The 14547-nt window shown below is 44.5% G+C and overlaps 1 protein-coding gene and 1 pseudogene across 2 annotated transcripts; both read right to left on the bottom strand.

The window, feature by feature from the left end:
- Nucleotides 1-1854: 1854 nt before the first annotated feature.
- On the bottom strand, nt 1855-2496 carry LOC148110295 (carbonyl reductase [NADPH] 1 pseudogene; annotated as a pseudogene).
- A 3203-nt stretch (nt 2497-5699) lies between these two features.
- Nucleotides 5700-13297, bottom strand: LOC123802676 (carbonyl reductase [NADPH] 1-like). Of its 2 annotated transcripts, XM_087861787.1 has the most exons (4): nt 12808-13294; nt 12149-12256; nt 9092-9185; nt 7830-7916 (listed from the first exon to the last, which is right to left on the bottom strand). In XM_087861787.1, exons 1-3 carry the CDS (start codon nt 13094-13096, stop codon nt 9115-9117), a joined length of 468 nt encoding a protein of 155 aa, XP_087717913.1. In that variant the 5' UTR covers nt 13097-13294; the 3' UTR covers nt 7830-7916; nt 9092-9114. The 2 variants fall into 2 exon arrangements, with proteins under 2 accessions (XP_087717912.1, XP_087717913.1); XM_087861786.1 differs by lacking the exon at nt 9092-9185 and having other exon boundaries at nt 5700-7916; nt 12808-13297.
- Nucleotides 13298-14547: the final 1250 nt, after the last annotated feature.

The following is a 14547-nucleotide window of genomic DNA, read 5'->3' as shown; positions in this document are numbered from 1 at the left end:
GAGAGACTGCCTTGTCTGTAGTCGAGCAAACTAAAACCTCGTCAAACGTTCCGTAGGAGAAAAATAATGCTGACATTTTCGTATCATGGGTGAACTACACCGATGAGAATCAAAGAAAAGTCGTTCTGGAAGATACAACGGAGCAGGTTGGGGCGCAGCACGCTTTATAAATATTAAAATAATTGTGGGTCAAGGTATTGATTGAAATAGTTGATTTAATGGCTACCTAATCCCCTGTTTGCCTAAAATGCTTAATTTTGATGTTAAGGTTACAGTTAATAAGTAATATATATCATTAGGTGTTATTTTTAAGGTATCAGGAAAAAAGATCTTTCTGATACCAGGTAACATTTCCAAACTAGCAGTATAGATGTTATTGTCTTGTCCTAGACATTTAGATTTCTCATGGGTTAGTTTAGAAAAGCCAGATAACAGCTAGAAAATTAGTAGCCCCTGTGAAGGGAAAAACTTCTAAATTATGGACCCTACACTTGCTTGCATGGGCCTTCGGTTTTCATTTCTGTTAGCCTGAAAATCCCCGGTGAAGAGTGAAAAGTAATCATGAGAGGAGACGGGACTGTAGCACATGGATACTTCTGTGAGGGGAGGGACGTGGTGGGCATCCATGGAGCCCACGTGGAGCCAGGCTGGGTGCGGGGCAGTAAGAACTTCCGCTCAGGGCCATGATGTGTCAGGCCCCACTACAGGGGCTCATGATGGAGGACACTTTGCCCGGCCATTGTTTTCAGCCTGTCCACCTGTATCAGTTCACTTCCTCTTCACAGCAGTGCTATGACGTACCCCCCTTGTACACCTGAGGACACTGACAAAGAGCAACATATAGGATTTTGCTTAAGGTCATCCGGTTAGGTGGCAGAGCCAGGACCTTTTAGTGTCCTGCTGTTTGTGTTGAGAGCTTTCAAGAGGACAGTGGAAAGAATAGTATTGTGGACAGCCATGTATTCACCAGACTAGCCGCAACAATGACGAATGTTTCACTATCGTTATGTGTTCCCCTTCTGCTGATATTTTGCTGACCTGCGTTAATGTCACCAACTTGGTGACCCTTTATCTCTACGTGAATAACACATTCACCTTGGGGAGATTTGACAATCATTCTTTCATAACCATTGATACCAATCCACATTCACTTTTCCCCTTGTCTCAGCTTGTCCTAGGGATGTACCTTAAGCGCCCACTCCCATTTCACACCTCGCAGTTGTTTTTCCCCCAGTGAGTTTGATATTTAACGAGACCACAGAGGATGTCTGTCCTTCATGAGCTTGCCCGTGTCATCGTAGAGGCTTGATCGAGTATGCTGGCCAGTGAAATCCAGCCCCATTCATGGTTACTATATGGCCTGTGGTGACTTTCAAGCTACGACAGCAGATTTGAGTAGGTCCAACAGAGACCACTGGCCTTGGAAAGGCAAAAATACTTATTCTCTGGATCTTTCACTAGTGTTTACCAAGTGCTGATTTAAACTGTCCCTTCTCTTGACATGATGTAGGGTCTGTTAGAGTTTTGGGCTGGTTGGCATGGAGCCGTCTGTGCACATGGACACGTACTTAGATTGTTTATTCATCTATGATGTACACTCATTATGTCATCAGTTGTACTTTTTCTTCTATATCACACAAGAAATCACAGAAGCCTTATAGAATTAATAGCTAATTCAGTATGAGTACTCGATAGGGATAGTGATTTTTTTTTTTGATAAGGATATTGTTGACAGTGTAAGAATCATTTTGGTCAAATCATGGCAGATACCAAAATGGGACACGTGAAGGTAATTGATAGAGGAGTCCCCATTGTTCAACTTTATTTTCCATAACAAACTCTCCATGAGTCCCCTCAGCATCCAAGGGCAAAAGGGCCAAATAGACAGAGGCCTCGCTCCTTCTTCTGGGCTTTGATGCCTTTTGGTCCACCCCTGTCCGTTCTCACCCACCCAGGGCAGCAGACATTCAGGAGGATCTTGTCCCCTCTCCTCTGCTCATTCAGGTTCCTGGCTGATTCTGGACAGGACGGTGACACCAATTTTTGTCACTCCATAAGCGGTATCAGGCCCTCCTTTCTGTGCACGCCTTTCTTTGTGTCTTCCACATACTTGTTAATGAGCCCTGCTAGCTCCTACTCTGTGATGATCTCGATTATAACCTACTCGTGCAGTTCTGGGCTGCACTTTTTAAGGGCTACAAAGCTCATTATGTTAGACACATTCAACTCTGCCGAAAATACAACATAGAGAGTCATGTAGAATGCCATGCACAAGGATGAGGAATACCAAAACTGCTAGTATTTTGTCCATTTGGGAGACAATTTCCAGTTTGCTACGAGTGTTAGTGAAGACTGCCTCTGTAAGTGACGGACATGATACAGTCTTGAACCTTGTCTTACCCACGATGTCTCAGTGGATGTCAGAAGATGATCTAATGGGACTGGGCAGTGTCCAGATGTTCCATAAAGAGAAGAAAGTACATTATATAAGAACATGCTAAGCAGAATGTAAGGAGGTGCTCAGTGTAACACGAGTAGAGAGACACTTTTCCTCATAGGTCCAGCTTGGGACCACATGGAGATCTTGTGGTCACTAGGGCAGTGCTCTATGAATAAGTGTCTATTAATGAATTAACAGCTGAGCAGTTTATTCATGGCATTTGAATGAGAACAGACTGCATTGGGTTAGGCTGACACTCTGCTGTCGCAGGTATAAACAAATCACCTGATGGGGTGAGTTGCATGCTTTTTTCTCTAGGTTTGGAATTTCATATCTCAGGAGGAGTGACAAAATGCCCAGCAATATGGTCATGGAAAGGGGCAGGGGAAAAGTGACATGTTAATGAGATGCTATAAAAAGAAATTAAGTCCACACTGAATGTGGATGAACCTTGATAACAATATCTGAAATAAAGAGACCAGCACAAGAGACCATTCATTATATGATTCTATATATATATGGGATGTCCAGAAAATGAAATGTAGGGAGAGAAAGTAGATTGTTGGTTGCTTGGGGCAGGGGGGAAGGGGGAAGAGAGGGCTGGTAGCTGAAGACACCGGATCTCCCTGGGTTCTTGACAGTGCGCTAATCTTGAAGCAGTGATGGTTCCACAACCCTGCCCATTACTAAAGTCCACTGAGTTAGATACCTGAAATGGGTGAAGTGTACGGTATGTGAATTGTATCTCAATAAAGCTGTTAAAAGTGTAAAGCATCGACACAGTTCTCACTAACTCTTTTTTGAAAGTATAGTTAGTATTTATAACAATGAACTTATATTGACATGTGTAAATAATTAGTTTACTATTTTTATATTATAATGAATAGTTTAAACTTTATGAAAATGTAATATCTCCAATAAGATTCGAGAAAATTACAAAACTCTCCTTTCTAACTGTAAATATCTGGGAAAGGCTGTCCTCATCACTGAACTCTGAGCTCACTCCCACTAAGGATGGCAGTGCTACAAAAAATCAATGAAAAAGGTAATGCATGGCTCTCTGAGTCTCATTGCTGATGTTTAGAGATAATTAAAAAGGATTATAGAAACAGCCTTATTAATGTAAGGGTCTTCTAAACTGAATACCTTTTAGAAATGGGTCAGTCATTCCAGTTCTTCATTTCATCTAGAACATGGGAAGTATAAAAGTAAAGGAACCTACTTCTGAAATGTTTTAGTAAGCACTTCTGAGAGATTTCTTACTTAACACTACTAGAGTTTATTTTATTTTCAAAAATATTATCTGCCTGTGTAATACTAAAAATAATACATGTTTGTGACTGAAAATTGCAAAACACAGAAGTTTATGAAATAAAACAAGATGGGGTAGAGGGACCCACACTGGGTCACTGGTATCCCAGAAAGGCAGCTGCCTTTACTCACAGGGGCTTGGGACCATTTTCTTAAGTACTTGTAGTGGAGACAGTAGATGGAGAAAGTCTACTAACTTTCTGTAGACTGTTTGTAATGAAGTGATGACTTCTTTTCTATTCTGAATTGTCTATCTCAGGAAGTCTAGAATCAGCTGTTAAAGTATTGACCCGTGTATATGAGGAAAGTCTTACGGGAGTAAAAGATTTCTGTAGGTAAATTCCTAGATGTGGATGCTGCAACCAGTCCCTCTTCCCCAAGCCTGTCCCACCGAGGGACCACATCCCCAAGGGGGCAGGGTGGCTACCTGGGGCTCCTTCTTAGAACTGGGTGAGACTGTAGACCCTTCTGGACTGACAGCTCAGGACAGGAAACACAGGTGCAGGAAGCAGGAACAACTTATGGAGCTTCCATAGCAAAGACTCTGATCCAGACATTTTGGCTCAGGTGTATTCATGGTTCAAGGGTTATTTCAGAGACTCTGACTTGGAAGGTATGTGACCTATGTGCTAAGAACCGTATGGGCCATCCCGATGACCTTGTGCTAAGGGTGTGTGAGTACATGTAAGTGTGTGAGAAATGTGTGAATGTGAGCATGTCGTGTGACACAGAGAGAGACAGAGAGTGTGCTTGTTCACAGTCCCTTAGGTTTCTCTGAGGGGCCTCAGGGGCAATGTGGTGGGAACACATTGGCCCCAATCAAATTGAGTTTTTTATTGTTTGTCCCTCTAGGCTTACTGGGTAAGAAATCACATGAAGAACAGGATCCTCATCATAAGATATTTGAGGACATTGAGTAGTAGGAAGAACCATTAGTTTGCATGCCACATGACCTCATTCTGTATCAGGCCATGCACATGACCTTGAGATCCGTTCTCCTCATGTCCTTTGGGAACAATATATAAAATGCTTAGCACATCAAATCTAGTAATGTCCATACACCGCACCTTTCTAGAACCACAATACATCAGAGTGTGTGTGAGTGAGATACCTTTATTCCCCACCCCCAGCTTCCTCTAGTGATTTTCCAGGCTATAGGAAGTTGAAAAGTGGTACTGTCTCAAATCAAGATTGATAATACCTTCTTCAAGGTTTACATGGTATGTCTGGCCTTAACAAGACTGTATTTCCTCCTAGTACTTTTACACTGCTATCTGATGAACAAGAGTGTTCAGATTTCACAGGTATGTTTGATTCCTCAGGATGGTCAGTCCATAATATATTTTGGAAATAAATGCATATTGTAATTTAAAGAGAGTAAAGAATAATAACAGCTCTCAGCATTAAAGAAAATCTTCAAATTCAGGAATAGGAATTTGGGAGAATAAGAGGGAGAAGACATGGAATGTGGGAGGGGATTTAAATGGCTTTGATATTGATTGATGGGTTAATATTGGTGGTGGGTCCCTGGTCACTGTAGATTCTTATATTTTCTGTGGCTTGATTATTTCAGGAACACAGTTTTTATAGAAAGCATTTAAAAAGAAGAAGAAATCCACATCTATTATTCCTTAGTCTCTGTAATGTCACCCTACTCTTTTTTATTCTCCTTCCAAAGCAAAAAACAAAGTGAACATTGGCCTTTTGAATGTGTTCTGCACCCACAGAGATCTGGTGAAGTCATTCAAGATTGTTCTTTGTTTTTTGTTTTTATTCTTCTTAAAATTCAAATTAGTTAGCATATACTGCATTATTAGTTTCAGAGGTCGAATTTAGTGATTCATCAGTTGTATACAACATCCAGTGCTCATTACATCCAGTGCTCTCCTTAATGCCCATCCCCCAAATTTCCCTTCCCCCGACCCACCTCTCCTCTGGCAACCCTCAATTTGTTTCCTAGAGTTCAGCATCTCTTATGGTTTGCCTCCGTCTCTATTTCCATCTTATTTTGTTTTTCCTTCCCTTCTCCTATGTTCATCTGCTTTGTTTCTTAAATTCCAGATATGAATGAAGTCATATAGTATTTGTCTTTCTCTGACTGACTTATTTCACTTAGCATAATACCCTCTGGTTCCATCCATGTCATTGCGAATGATGAGATTTCCTTCTTATTGATGGCTGAGTAATATTCCATTTTATGTATATACACCACATCTTCTTTATCCATTCGTATGTCCATAGACATCTGGCCTTTGTATCCTAGGTTCTGATATATGAGAGAGGAGGGACAGTATTTGCTTTTGGTTATCCTACCTAGGATTTCTCTCAAATAGTCTCCCCAAAGAGGGTAAAGTCCTGGTAACATGGCCGCAGTAGCTGCCATCCCCCCAACTAATGGAAGAACTCTCCTATTTCAAAAGGCAAGAAAACCCTGCTTTCCCACTGAGAAGATAGCTTGCATTTCCGTGTCCATAAAGTCTAGTTTCCCTGAGGCAAGATGAATTGTTTGATGAGAACCTGCCTTAGCAAATGCAGGGGAACACTCACTCCTCTTTCTGGTCCCAGGACAACGCATAGCAAGCACCAGCTGTTCAGTAAGTGAGAAAAAATCTTGGCCAGAAGTCATCTTTGCCTTCTAAGGGGAATACCTGTAGGATGTGTGGTGGTGGCACAAGGAACTCCATCCCACTCTCAAGTGTTGGGATGAGTAAAGGAGCCAGGTGACATTTGCAAAAGCTGCCCTTTGTTTGAGGTGCTAGTGAACTCAGCATTAGAAGTAGTAGAACTGCTAGCTCTTAGAGAGGACGGGGAAAGAGGGCAGAGCTGAGAGTGAGCTGTACCTGCAAGTATGCAATTCCAATCCACAAATCTTAATCTTTCGTGAATGACAAACTTCACTATACAGAGTCAGAAGGCAGGCTGGGAGAAGCTCTCACACCTTACCACTCCTAGTCAATTGCAGACCCAACAAGAAGAGAGGGACTTCATCATACAGTGAGCTGACCTTCACATGGATACAACTGTACTATTCCAGCCAGAATAAAATATGCTTTCTTCACTTCCCTGAGCAACAGCCTAGCCAAGGAAAAGCCACTACGCTTCCAACTTCCAGTTTACTCCAAAGGGCTTTTAGTTTAAAGCAGCCCTCCCCACTTACCCCTTTTCTCCTAAAAAAAATATACCTCTTCTTTGTTCCCTATGGTTTTGCCACAGCCTGTTTTTCCTGGATTGCAATTCTCTTTATTTCAAATAATTAGTAAAGTAATTGGCATCTTTTATAATTTTTTAGTATTTTTACAATTAACATTATTTGGTGATGTGTACAGGAACCCAGGGAAGACCCCCAAGGACTCCTGGGCTGGTGGACAAACAGGTGTGGGATCCGTGGAGGTGTTTGGGTTCACTGCTTTCTAAAGGACCCTGGGGTTTGAAGGTAAGTTTTTCTCCTGGAATTCCAGCTCCATGCTTTGTGTCTGTGTTCTCTAGGCTTTATTTGGGATCTGTTTCAGGTATTTATACCTTTTTTTTTAAATCTCTGAGAGTATTCATTTGGCTTGTGGTCTGATTCCTTCTGAGAATCAGATTGTTTGTAATGTAACTGTTTTGGCCTGTGGTCCTAGTCCCCTTTGGGATTAGACTGTTCCTGTAGGAATGGTGCCAGTTTGAACTGTGTTGGCCTTCGGTCCTATTCTCCTTTGGAATTGGACTGTTTCTGTTGGAATGGTGCCAGCTGGAGTTGCATAGGCCTTTGATCCAGATTCTTCTTGGGATTGGATGCTTCTGGTTGGAACCGTGCCAGTTGGAAATGCACTAGCCTTGGGTCTGAGTTCTGTTTGGTACTGGACTGTTCCTCTTGTCACTGGCTAGTCTCTGGTCTGATTCCTTCTGGATCTAGGTTTTTCTGGGAAACCTCTAAAAATGAGATCCTTGTCCTCAAAATTCTCTCAGGGTGACCCTCCCTTTGGGATTGTGGCTGGTTTTATGTTTAAAATCTATGGTCCGGGGCGCCTCGGTGGCTCAGTCGTTAAAGCGTCTGCCTTTGGCTCAGGGCATGATCCTGGCATTCTGGAATCGAGTCCCACGTCAGGCTCCTCCACTGGGAGCCTGCTTCTTCCTCTCCCATTCCCCCTGCTTGTGTTCCCTCTCTCGCTGGCTGTCTCTCTCTCTGTAAAAAAACAAAAACAAAAACAAAAACAACAAACTATGGTCCTTCTGCATATGCATTGTTAACTAAATGAACTGACTTAACCAAAAGTAATTCAGAACTTGTTAACCTTAAAGTAAAACTGCCAGTTATTTTACCAGTAACAGATGGGTATATTTGGGAATAAAGGAGAACTGTAATCCGGGAAAAAACAAACAAAACCATAGGCAGCAAAACCATAGACAAGTCCAGGGAATGAAGGAGAGGTATGCTTTTTTGAGGAGAAAAGGGGTAAGTTGGGAAGGCTTGATAAACTAAAAGTCCATTGGCATAAATTGGGAGTTGGAAATGCAGTGGCTTTTCATTGGCTGAGTGTTGCCCCAGGAGATAAGGAAAGTGTCTAAATTTCTGGCTAGAACAGTAGAATAGTATCCATGTGCAAGGTCAAGTCTGTCTAAGGTCAAGTTCGGCTCTTCTTGTTGAGTCTGCAATTGAGTAGCAGTGGTAGGGCATGAGAGTGCTCCCTGCGGACACCTCTCAACTCTGTTCAGTGAGGGTTCTTGTTGCTAATTTTCAGAAACTTTAATGACCACCATGGGGAACTTTTACCATACTCAAACTTGTTTTATTCAAAATTAAGTTACAAAGCCACATCCCCTTAAAAGGAAAGGAAAAAGCTCCATCAACCCCAAATCCAATGCCTATGTTAGCTGGTACCTTGAGGCTTCCAGATGTTTTCAGGATTCTAAGTTTCCCTCTTTGAAAAGTACTATTTCTATATCAACTGAGGCAAACAATTGAAAGAAGTCAAAATGGCTTCTGAGACCTCTTTCTCCCTCCCCACCTTCTGTGTCTACAGATGGCAGGTGGCCATCTTGGCTCACCACGCCTAGGCACCATCTTCCTCTGTCTCTCTGCACCCTATTCCTCCCCTCCACCCTCTCATTCTGATCCTTTTCTGAACTTCCCTTTTTGTCTGAAACTTCTTCTGTTCCCTCCTCTCCTGAATCTCTTCAAACCTGCCCTTTTCAAGTTAGGTCTTCTGAGGATCTAAATAGACCCCACATTTCTTATGTTCCCTAGACTAAGGCTAAATTGCAAGCCATAGTAAGTTTGCTAAAGGCTAAATTGCAAGCCATAGTTAGTGAGATCTCCATGGGTTTGCTGAAGAATTTAACATAGTTATTCAAACTTACCAACCAGTCTTCTCAGATTTCTATCAGTTGGTGTACATGCTTGTTGGTGAGGGCCAGGCCAAACAGTGGATGAAGCTAGCCCAGTGGGGACATCCTGAACAGGATTTAAAGAACAGATCCTTAACTTTTGGCAAGGTGCTAGCACATTTGCTGAAAATCTCCACTGAGCAATTACAGTGGCTTTTCTTAAGCCTGTTGATTGGAACAAAATTCAGGCCTGTCCACAAAATTGTGATGAATCTGTTCACAATAATTACTCCAAATTGTCTTGAAAGAAAATTCTGGTCTTCCTTTAGAAGTAGTAGAACTTTCGGGGTACCTCAGTGGCTCAGTCAGTTAAGCGTCTGCCTTCGGCTTGGGTCATGATCTCACTGTCCTGGGATCGATTCCCACATTAGGCACCTTGCTCACCAGGGAGCCTGCATCTCCCTCGGTCTCTGCCCCTGCTTGTGCTCTCTCTCTCTGTCTCTCTTTCTCTCTCTCAAATAAATAAATAAAATCTTTTTTTAGAAAAAGGAAGTAGTAGAACTTTCTTAGATAGGACAGGGGGTCCTGTCCGGTCATATTGAGTCCACCTGGGTAGCATTTAACTCTGTGTTTATTCCTGGGCTGATCTCGATCTTTCCTTTTTAGTTAAAAGGACCAGGATGGACCAGGAAACTATGGCCACTCCAGATTTAAGTAACCTGGCAAACCAGCTTGCTGGCACCCCAGATGAGTCACCTAGAGGAAGGACTGCTGAAATTTTTAATGTTCAACTTCAGCAAATGAAGGCCCCTAGACAAAACTGGAAGCCTAGTTTCTGCTGTTATTGCAAGGTACCAGGACACTGGGAAAGAGATTGTTACCCAGTGATGTGCTTCACGCACCTTCAGCCCACTAGCCAACCTTTTCCATGTCCTCCTGATCTCCAATGATGCAGTTCTGAGGAACTATAGGGGCTCTTCCCAATCCTCCCTATTAATCAGCTTGGGCAGAGCACTCCCCAGATTGGGAATAAATATCTCTCTATCTTTATTGACACAGGACCTACACTCTAGGTGCTTAACCCCCCTGCTATAAAGCAGCCCCTGCCTCAGAGTACTAAAACAGTTAAAACAGAGGGGTCTCAACAGGTTCCTGTCTCTGAACCTCTTCCCTTGTGTCTAGCCCTTTTGACAGATACACACCCTTTTCTTCTTAGTTCCCCTGCCCATCTCCATTTATTGGGCTGAGGTGTGTTAGGTAGGTATCATACCAGACTTACTCCTCAAAGGAGGAAGAAATTATAGAATTTGACAATAGGAACCAAAATTGCTGACAAGGGGAAATAAGTGACCCTTGGGCATCTTTCCTATGCTGTATCCCTGATGGCAATATAACCAAGTCAGGGTGCTGGTCATTCATTCCTATTAGATCAGCTGCCACTGTCTTTCCATGGGAAAAATCGTCCGCTAATACTGGTAGAATCCACAGTGTACCTCCCATCAAGATTCAAATAGATCCCTCAAAACCTCTGCCCCAAATTACTCAATACCCTATAAATAAAGGAGCCCTTAAAGGCATCAAGCCCATAATAGATTATTACAAGGCTCAGGTCCTCATCATCCCATGCACTAGTCACTGTAACACACCTATTTCACCTGTGAAAGAACCCCGACAGCTGAGGATGGAGGTTTGTGCAGGGCCTCCAAGCAACAAATAACATCATTATCTCTCAGCACCCTGTTGTTCCCAAGCCTGGAATGCTACTGACATCCATTCCCACGGAAAGCACATTTTTTCCTTATAATTATCCTATGCAGTGCTTTTTTTTTTTTTTTTTTTTTTTTAGTATTCCAGTTGATAAGGATAGCCAATAACTTTTTGCCTTCACTTGGGAAGAATGGCAATCCTTCCATTCCAAACCACAATGTCCAGGGTTCACAGGAAGATAGCTTCCACCTGTTAAAACTTTTGGACGTCAGGGACATATGTTCTCCAATGAAAAATGCAGTTTACGCAGACTTGGGTTAGATACTTAAGGCATCAGATTTCGAAATGAGAACTACATTTGGAGCCTGATGAATCCTGTCAAGACTACTAGCTACTGACAGGTTACATTTGACTCCCCACGACAATTTATAGGAAACGCCTCTAAGCAATGCAAATTTTTCATGGTTTCCTGATGGTTCTTTTTAAAGAATGAAAATGGTAAATATCTTGCCTGTGTGCTACTGCCACTCTCTTAGAAGTCACTCTGCTCCTGAAGGACTTTTGGGAGTAAGTGAGCACTCAGAGAGAGTACAGAGAAAGAAAGGACCAAAGAAGCTGGATCACACAGGAAGGATGCAGTGATCCAGAAATGACAGGCAAATGTCTGTTGTAGAGCTGGGATGGTGGAGATGGCAGGGGACTCAATTTGTAGGACAACTCTTAGGACCTGGTCAATGATAATCAGGAGCTGAGCATGGTGAGCTCATTATTCATGGTCGGTGGTTGGTGGGGTCTGTGGTCAGGATGATTTTGGCAAAGTGCAATGGTCAGCTGGAAATGTTTTGGACGTTTAGATGAGGATGAGGGTGGGAATCCGGAGGGGTGAGATTTGGGGAGACACCGGAGGTCATCAGGAAAAGGAGGGGCAGGAAAAAAACTATGTGTATTTAGAGCTCTAAGAATGTTCTAGGCAGGTGACCGATTTTAGGGTGGGCCTAAGTTGGAGAGTGAGGGTTCCATTAGTCTGAATAAAATCCCTGGGAGACAGAGAAAGGGAGGAGAAAGGGTCCAGGAAGGAATCCTCAGGGAAATTCTCCTGTGAGTGGCATGCAGTCAGTAAAGGCCTCGCCGAGGAGAGATTTGAATGAAGTCTTGAAGGAAACACAGAGGCAGTTGTGAAGGACCAGCAGGTCAGAGGGCACTGCTGACTGCAGGACGAGTGTGTAAGAGTCCTGAGGCAGTGGGGCACCTGTCCAGGTGGAGACACAGCAATCAGGCCGGTGAGGCTGAGCAGGGAGAGGGGCCTGAGTCTGTAGATGGGACAGAGAGGCAGGGGCAGATCATACCAGAAACACCACAGCTTGGGCCCCTGATGAGGCTCACCTTGGGCTTTCATTAGAGGCAGCAGTTCTGTGCACACAGCTCGGGTACCAAAGAAGTTTGTTTTCCGGGTCACTTCTGCTGGAATGTGAAGGGGTGTGGGATCAGCAGCTGTTAGGTGAGGGGAGAATAGATTAATGAATAGTAGCCATGGGAGAGGATTCCAGGAGTGACAGTTACATGTTCTTGGACGTGCAACCTGGTGCATTGTCATTAATCTCTGGGCTAGTGAGCTGTAATTTCCCAGTGTGACGTGTGTGGTTTAATGCCGTGTAGCTTTGCAAGTTGGCATCATTCCAGGAAGTTAAGCGAAAAGTGCTGTTGGGATTTCTGTGTCTCTCTGTTTGCAGTTTGCGTTTATCACAAAATAAGTTAAACACTCACTGAAATGCTCTGATCCAAACTGAATTAAACTTGCAAAAATCTCCGTCAGGTCCCTGAGATTAATCCACGGCAATGCCACGGAGCTCTGGGCTTAAAAGCTTGCTACCGCCAGAGGCTTCTTCTCTCCCTGTGCCCGCAGTCTAGCCTCTCTCCCTAGGGAGGCCCTTCTCGACCCCATAGGAGCTCTGACCCTCCAGCAGCATTCAGGGACCACGCCCAACCCCCACGGGAAGTGCCCTGAGAGAGGTCTCCAGCCCTAAGTCTTCCCGGGTCCTTACGCTTGAATACGATGCCCGCGTTGTTGACCAGCACGTCCAGGCCCCCGTACTCCTTGCGCAGGAAGTCGCGCAGGACCCGGATGCTCTGCAGGTCGTCGATGTCCAGCTGGTGGAAGCGGGGACTCAGGCCCTCGGCCTGGAGCTGCTGCGCAGCTGCCCGGCCCCGCGCCTCGTCCCGCGCCGTGAGCACCACGTCCCCCGGGAACTGCCGGCACAGCTGCTGCACGATGGCGAAGCCGATGCCCTTGTTGGCCCCGGTCACCAGCGCCACTCCGAAGGCTGACGCCATGGCGGTGTGCAGCGCAAGCACTGCCCTGTGTGCTGAGCAGATGGTGCTGTGGGCCCCACGGAGGGCTGGCGGTGCAGAGGCTGACAAGGACAGAGATGCCAGTGCACCTGTGCTCTAGGATCCAGCACTGTGGCTCCCAGTGCCCAAGGCCCCGCCTCAGTCCCTCCATTGTAGGAGGGGCCAAATGTTCCAGTTCTGTCCCTCCAGCAGCTGCACCTTGAACCCGGCCGAGACTCTACCCTCTTAAGGTCCCTCTTTTGAGGCAAACAATGGCTCAGGTTGGACTGAAATGCTCGCGAAATGATAGGTGGTTGGTGATGGGATAAGGGGGCTAGGGATTGACGGTAGTTGACCTAAAATAATTTTGGGAAAACCACAAAAGGGAAAAAGGAGTGGAGACATTGTCTCGGGAATGTGTCCTTTCTCTGCGGAATGGGAATGCTTGGGTTCTTCCGAGGTGCAGTGAAATACTGGCGGGGGGAAGTGCTTCTGAGGATACAGGTCCCCTTCCTTTCCTAGGAGAAACTCAAGAAGGAGAAACAGAGAATCAGTCCTGTGCTGAGACTTGGCTGTGGGCTGGGCTCTCCCTCTGTGTGATTCTGAGGATCTCCAGGTGGGAGGGGATGTTTATGAAGCCGCTGGGGGCCAAAGTATTGATTGGATCGTTGGATTTAATGATTACATAATCCCATTGGCCTAAAGTGCCTACTTTATGGGTTAGTTGAAGGTCACAGTTCAGAAGTATTTTATATAATGAGGTGTTGTTTTAAAATAAGGCAAAAAGACCTATGTGACCTCAGAGTATTATTGCAAATTTGCAGTGGAGATCCTGTGTGTTCTTGTTGACATCGATAGTCCTCATTTGTCAGTTTAGAAATGCAAGTAAGAAAAAAAAAAAAAGAGAAAAAATTAAATGCAAAATACAGGGAGGAAGTTTTCAGCCTTTTTTGACATGAAAAACTTGCAAAATAAGGACCCTACCCTTGCTTCCAGGGTCTCTCACCTTTCATTTGGGTGAAGCTGAAAACCACTGGCGTAGAGTGAAAAATAATCAGTATAGAAGAGGCACCTTTCCAACATGCATATTCCTGTGAAGGGAGGCATGCGTGGACGTTCAGTCAGGCCCATCGGGAGCCTGGCGTGGATGGGGCGGTAAGAATCTTCTCGTCACACTGGGGTCTTGGGCCTCACTCCCGGGCACTCATCACCACACGCAGACCATCCTCAGTTTTCTCCGTTGTCTCAGAGGGCCCTGTGGATGTGTCTCAGTTCCCTCTGCCATTTCACACTTGGTAATTGTTTTTTTCCCAGTGCGTTTGATAATCAGAGACCACAGGGGTGTCTTCCCTTCATGGTGTCGTCCATGCTCTACTCGAGGCCTGTACAATGGGCTGCATGCCACGTCCAACCTTGCTCTTGGTTTGTATACTGTCTGTGGTTACTTTCGTGCT

Source organism: Ursus americanus, chromosome 4, assembly GCF_024610735.1.
Source record: "Ursus americanus isolate L20-20 chromosome 4, mUrsAme1.1.p, whole genome shotgun sequence".
NCBI lineage: Eukaryota > Metazoa > Chordata > Mammalia > Carnivora > Ursidae > Ursus > Ursus americanus.
Note: the sequence above shows the minus strand (reverse complement) of the source record. Positions and strands in the feature narration are given on the sequence as shown.

What these genes read in the sequence shown, in the direction of transcription:
- LOC123802676 (XM_087861786.1), bottom strand. Translation starts at nt 13,096, where the DNA reads ATGGCGTCAGCCTTCGGAGTGGCGCTGGTGACCGGGGCCAACAAGGGC. An exon ending in CGCGGGCATCGTATTCAAGC is followed by an intron (nt 12,257 to 12,807) that starts GTAAGGACCCGG and finishes CTCACCTAACAG; the next exon opens with CTGCTGATCCCACACCCCTT. An exon ending in GCCTCTAATGAAAGCCCAAG is followed by an intron (nt 7,917 to 12,148) that starts GTGAGCCTCATC and finishes GTTTTTTTACAG; the next exon opens with AGAGAGAGACAGCCAGCGAG.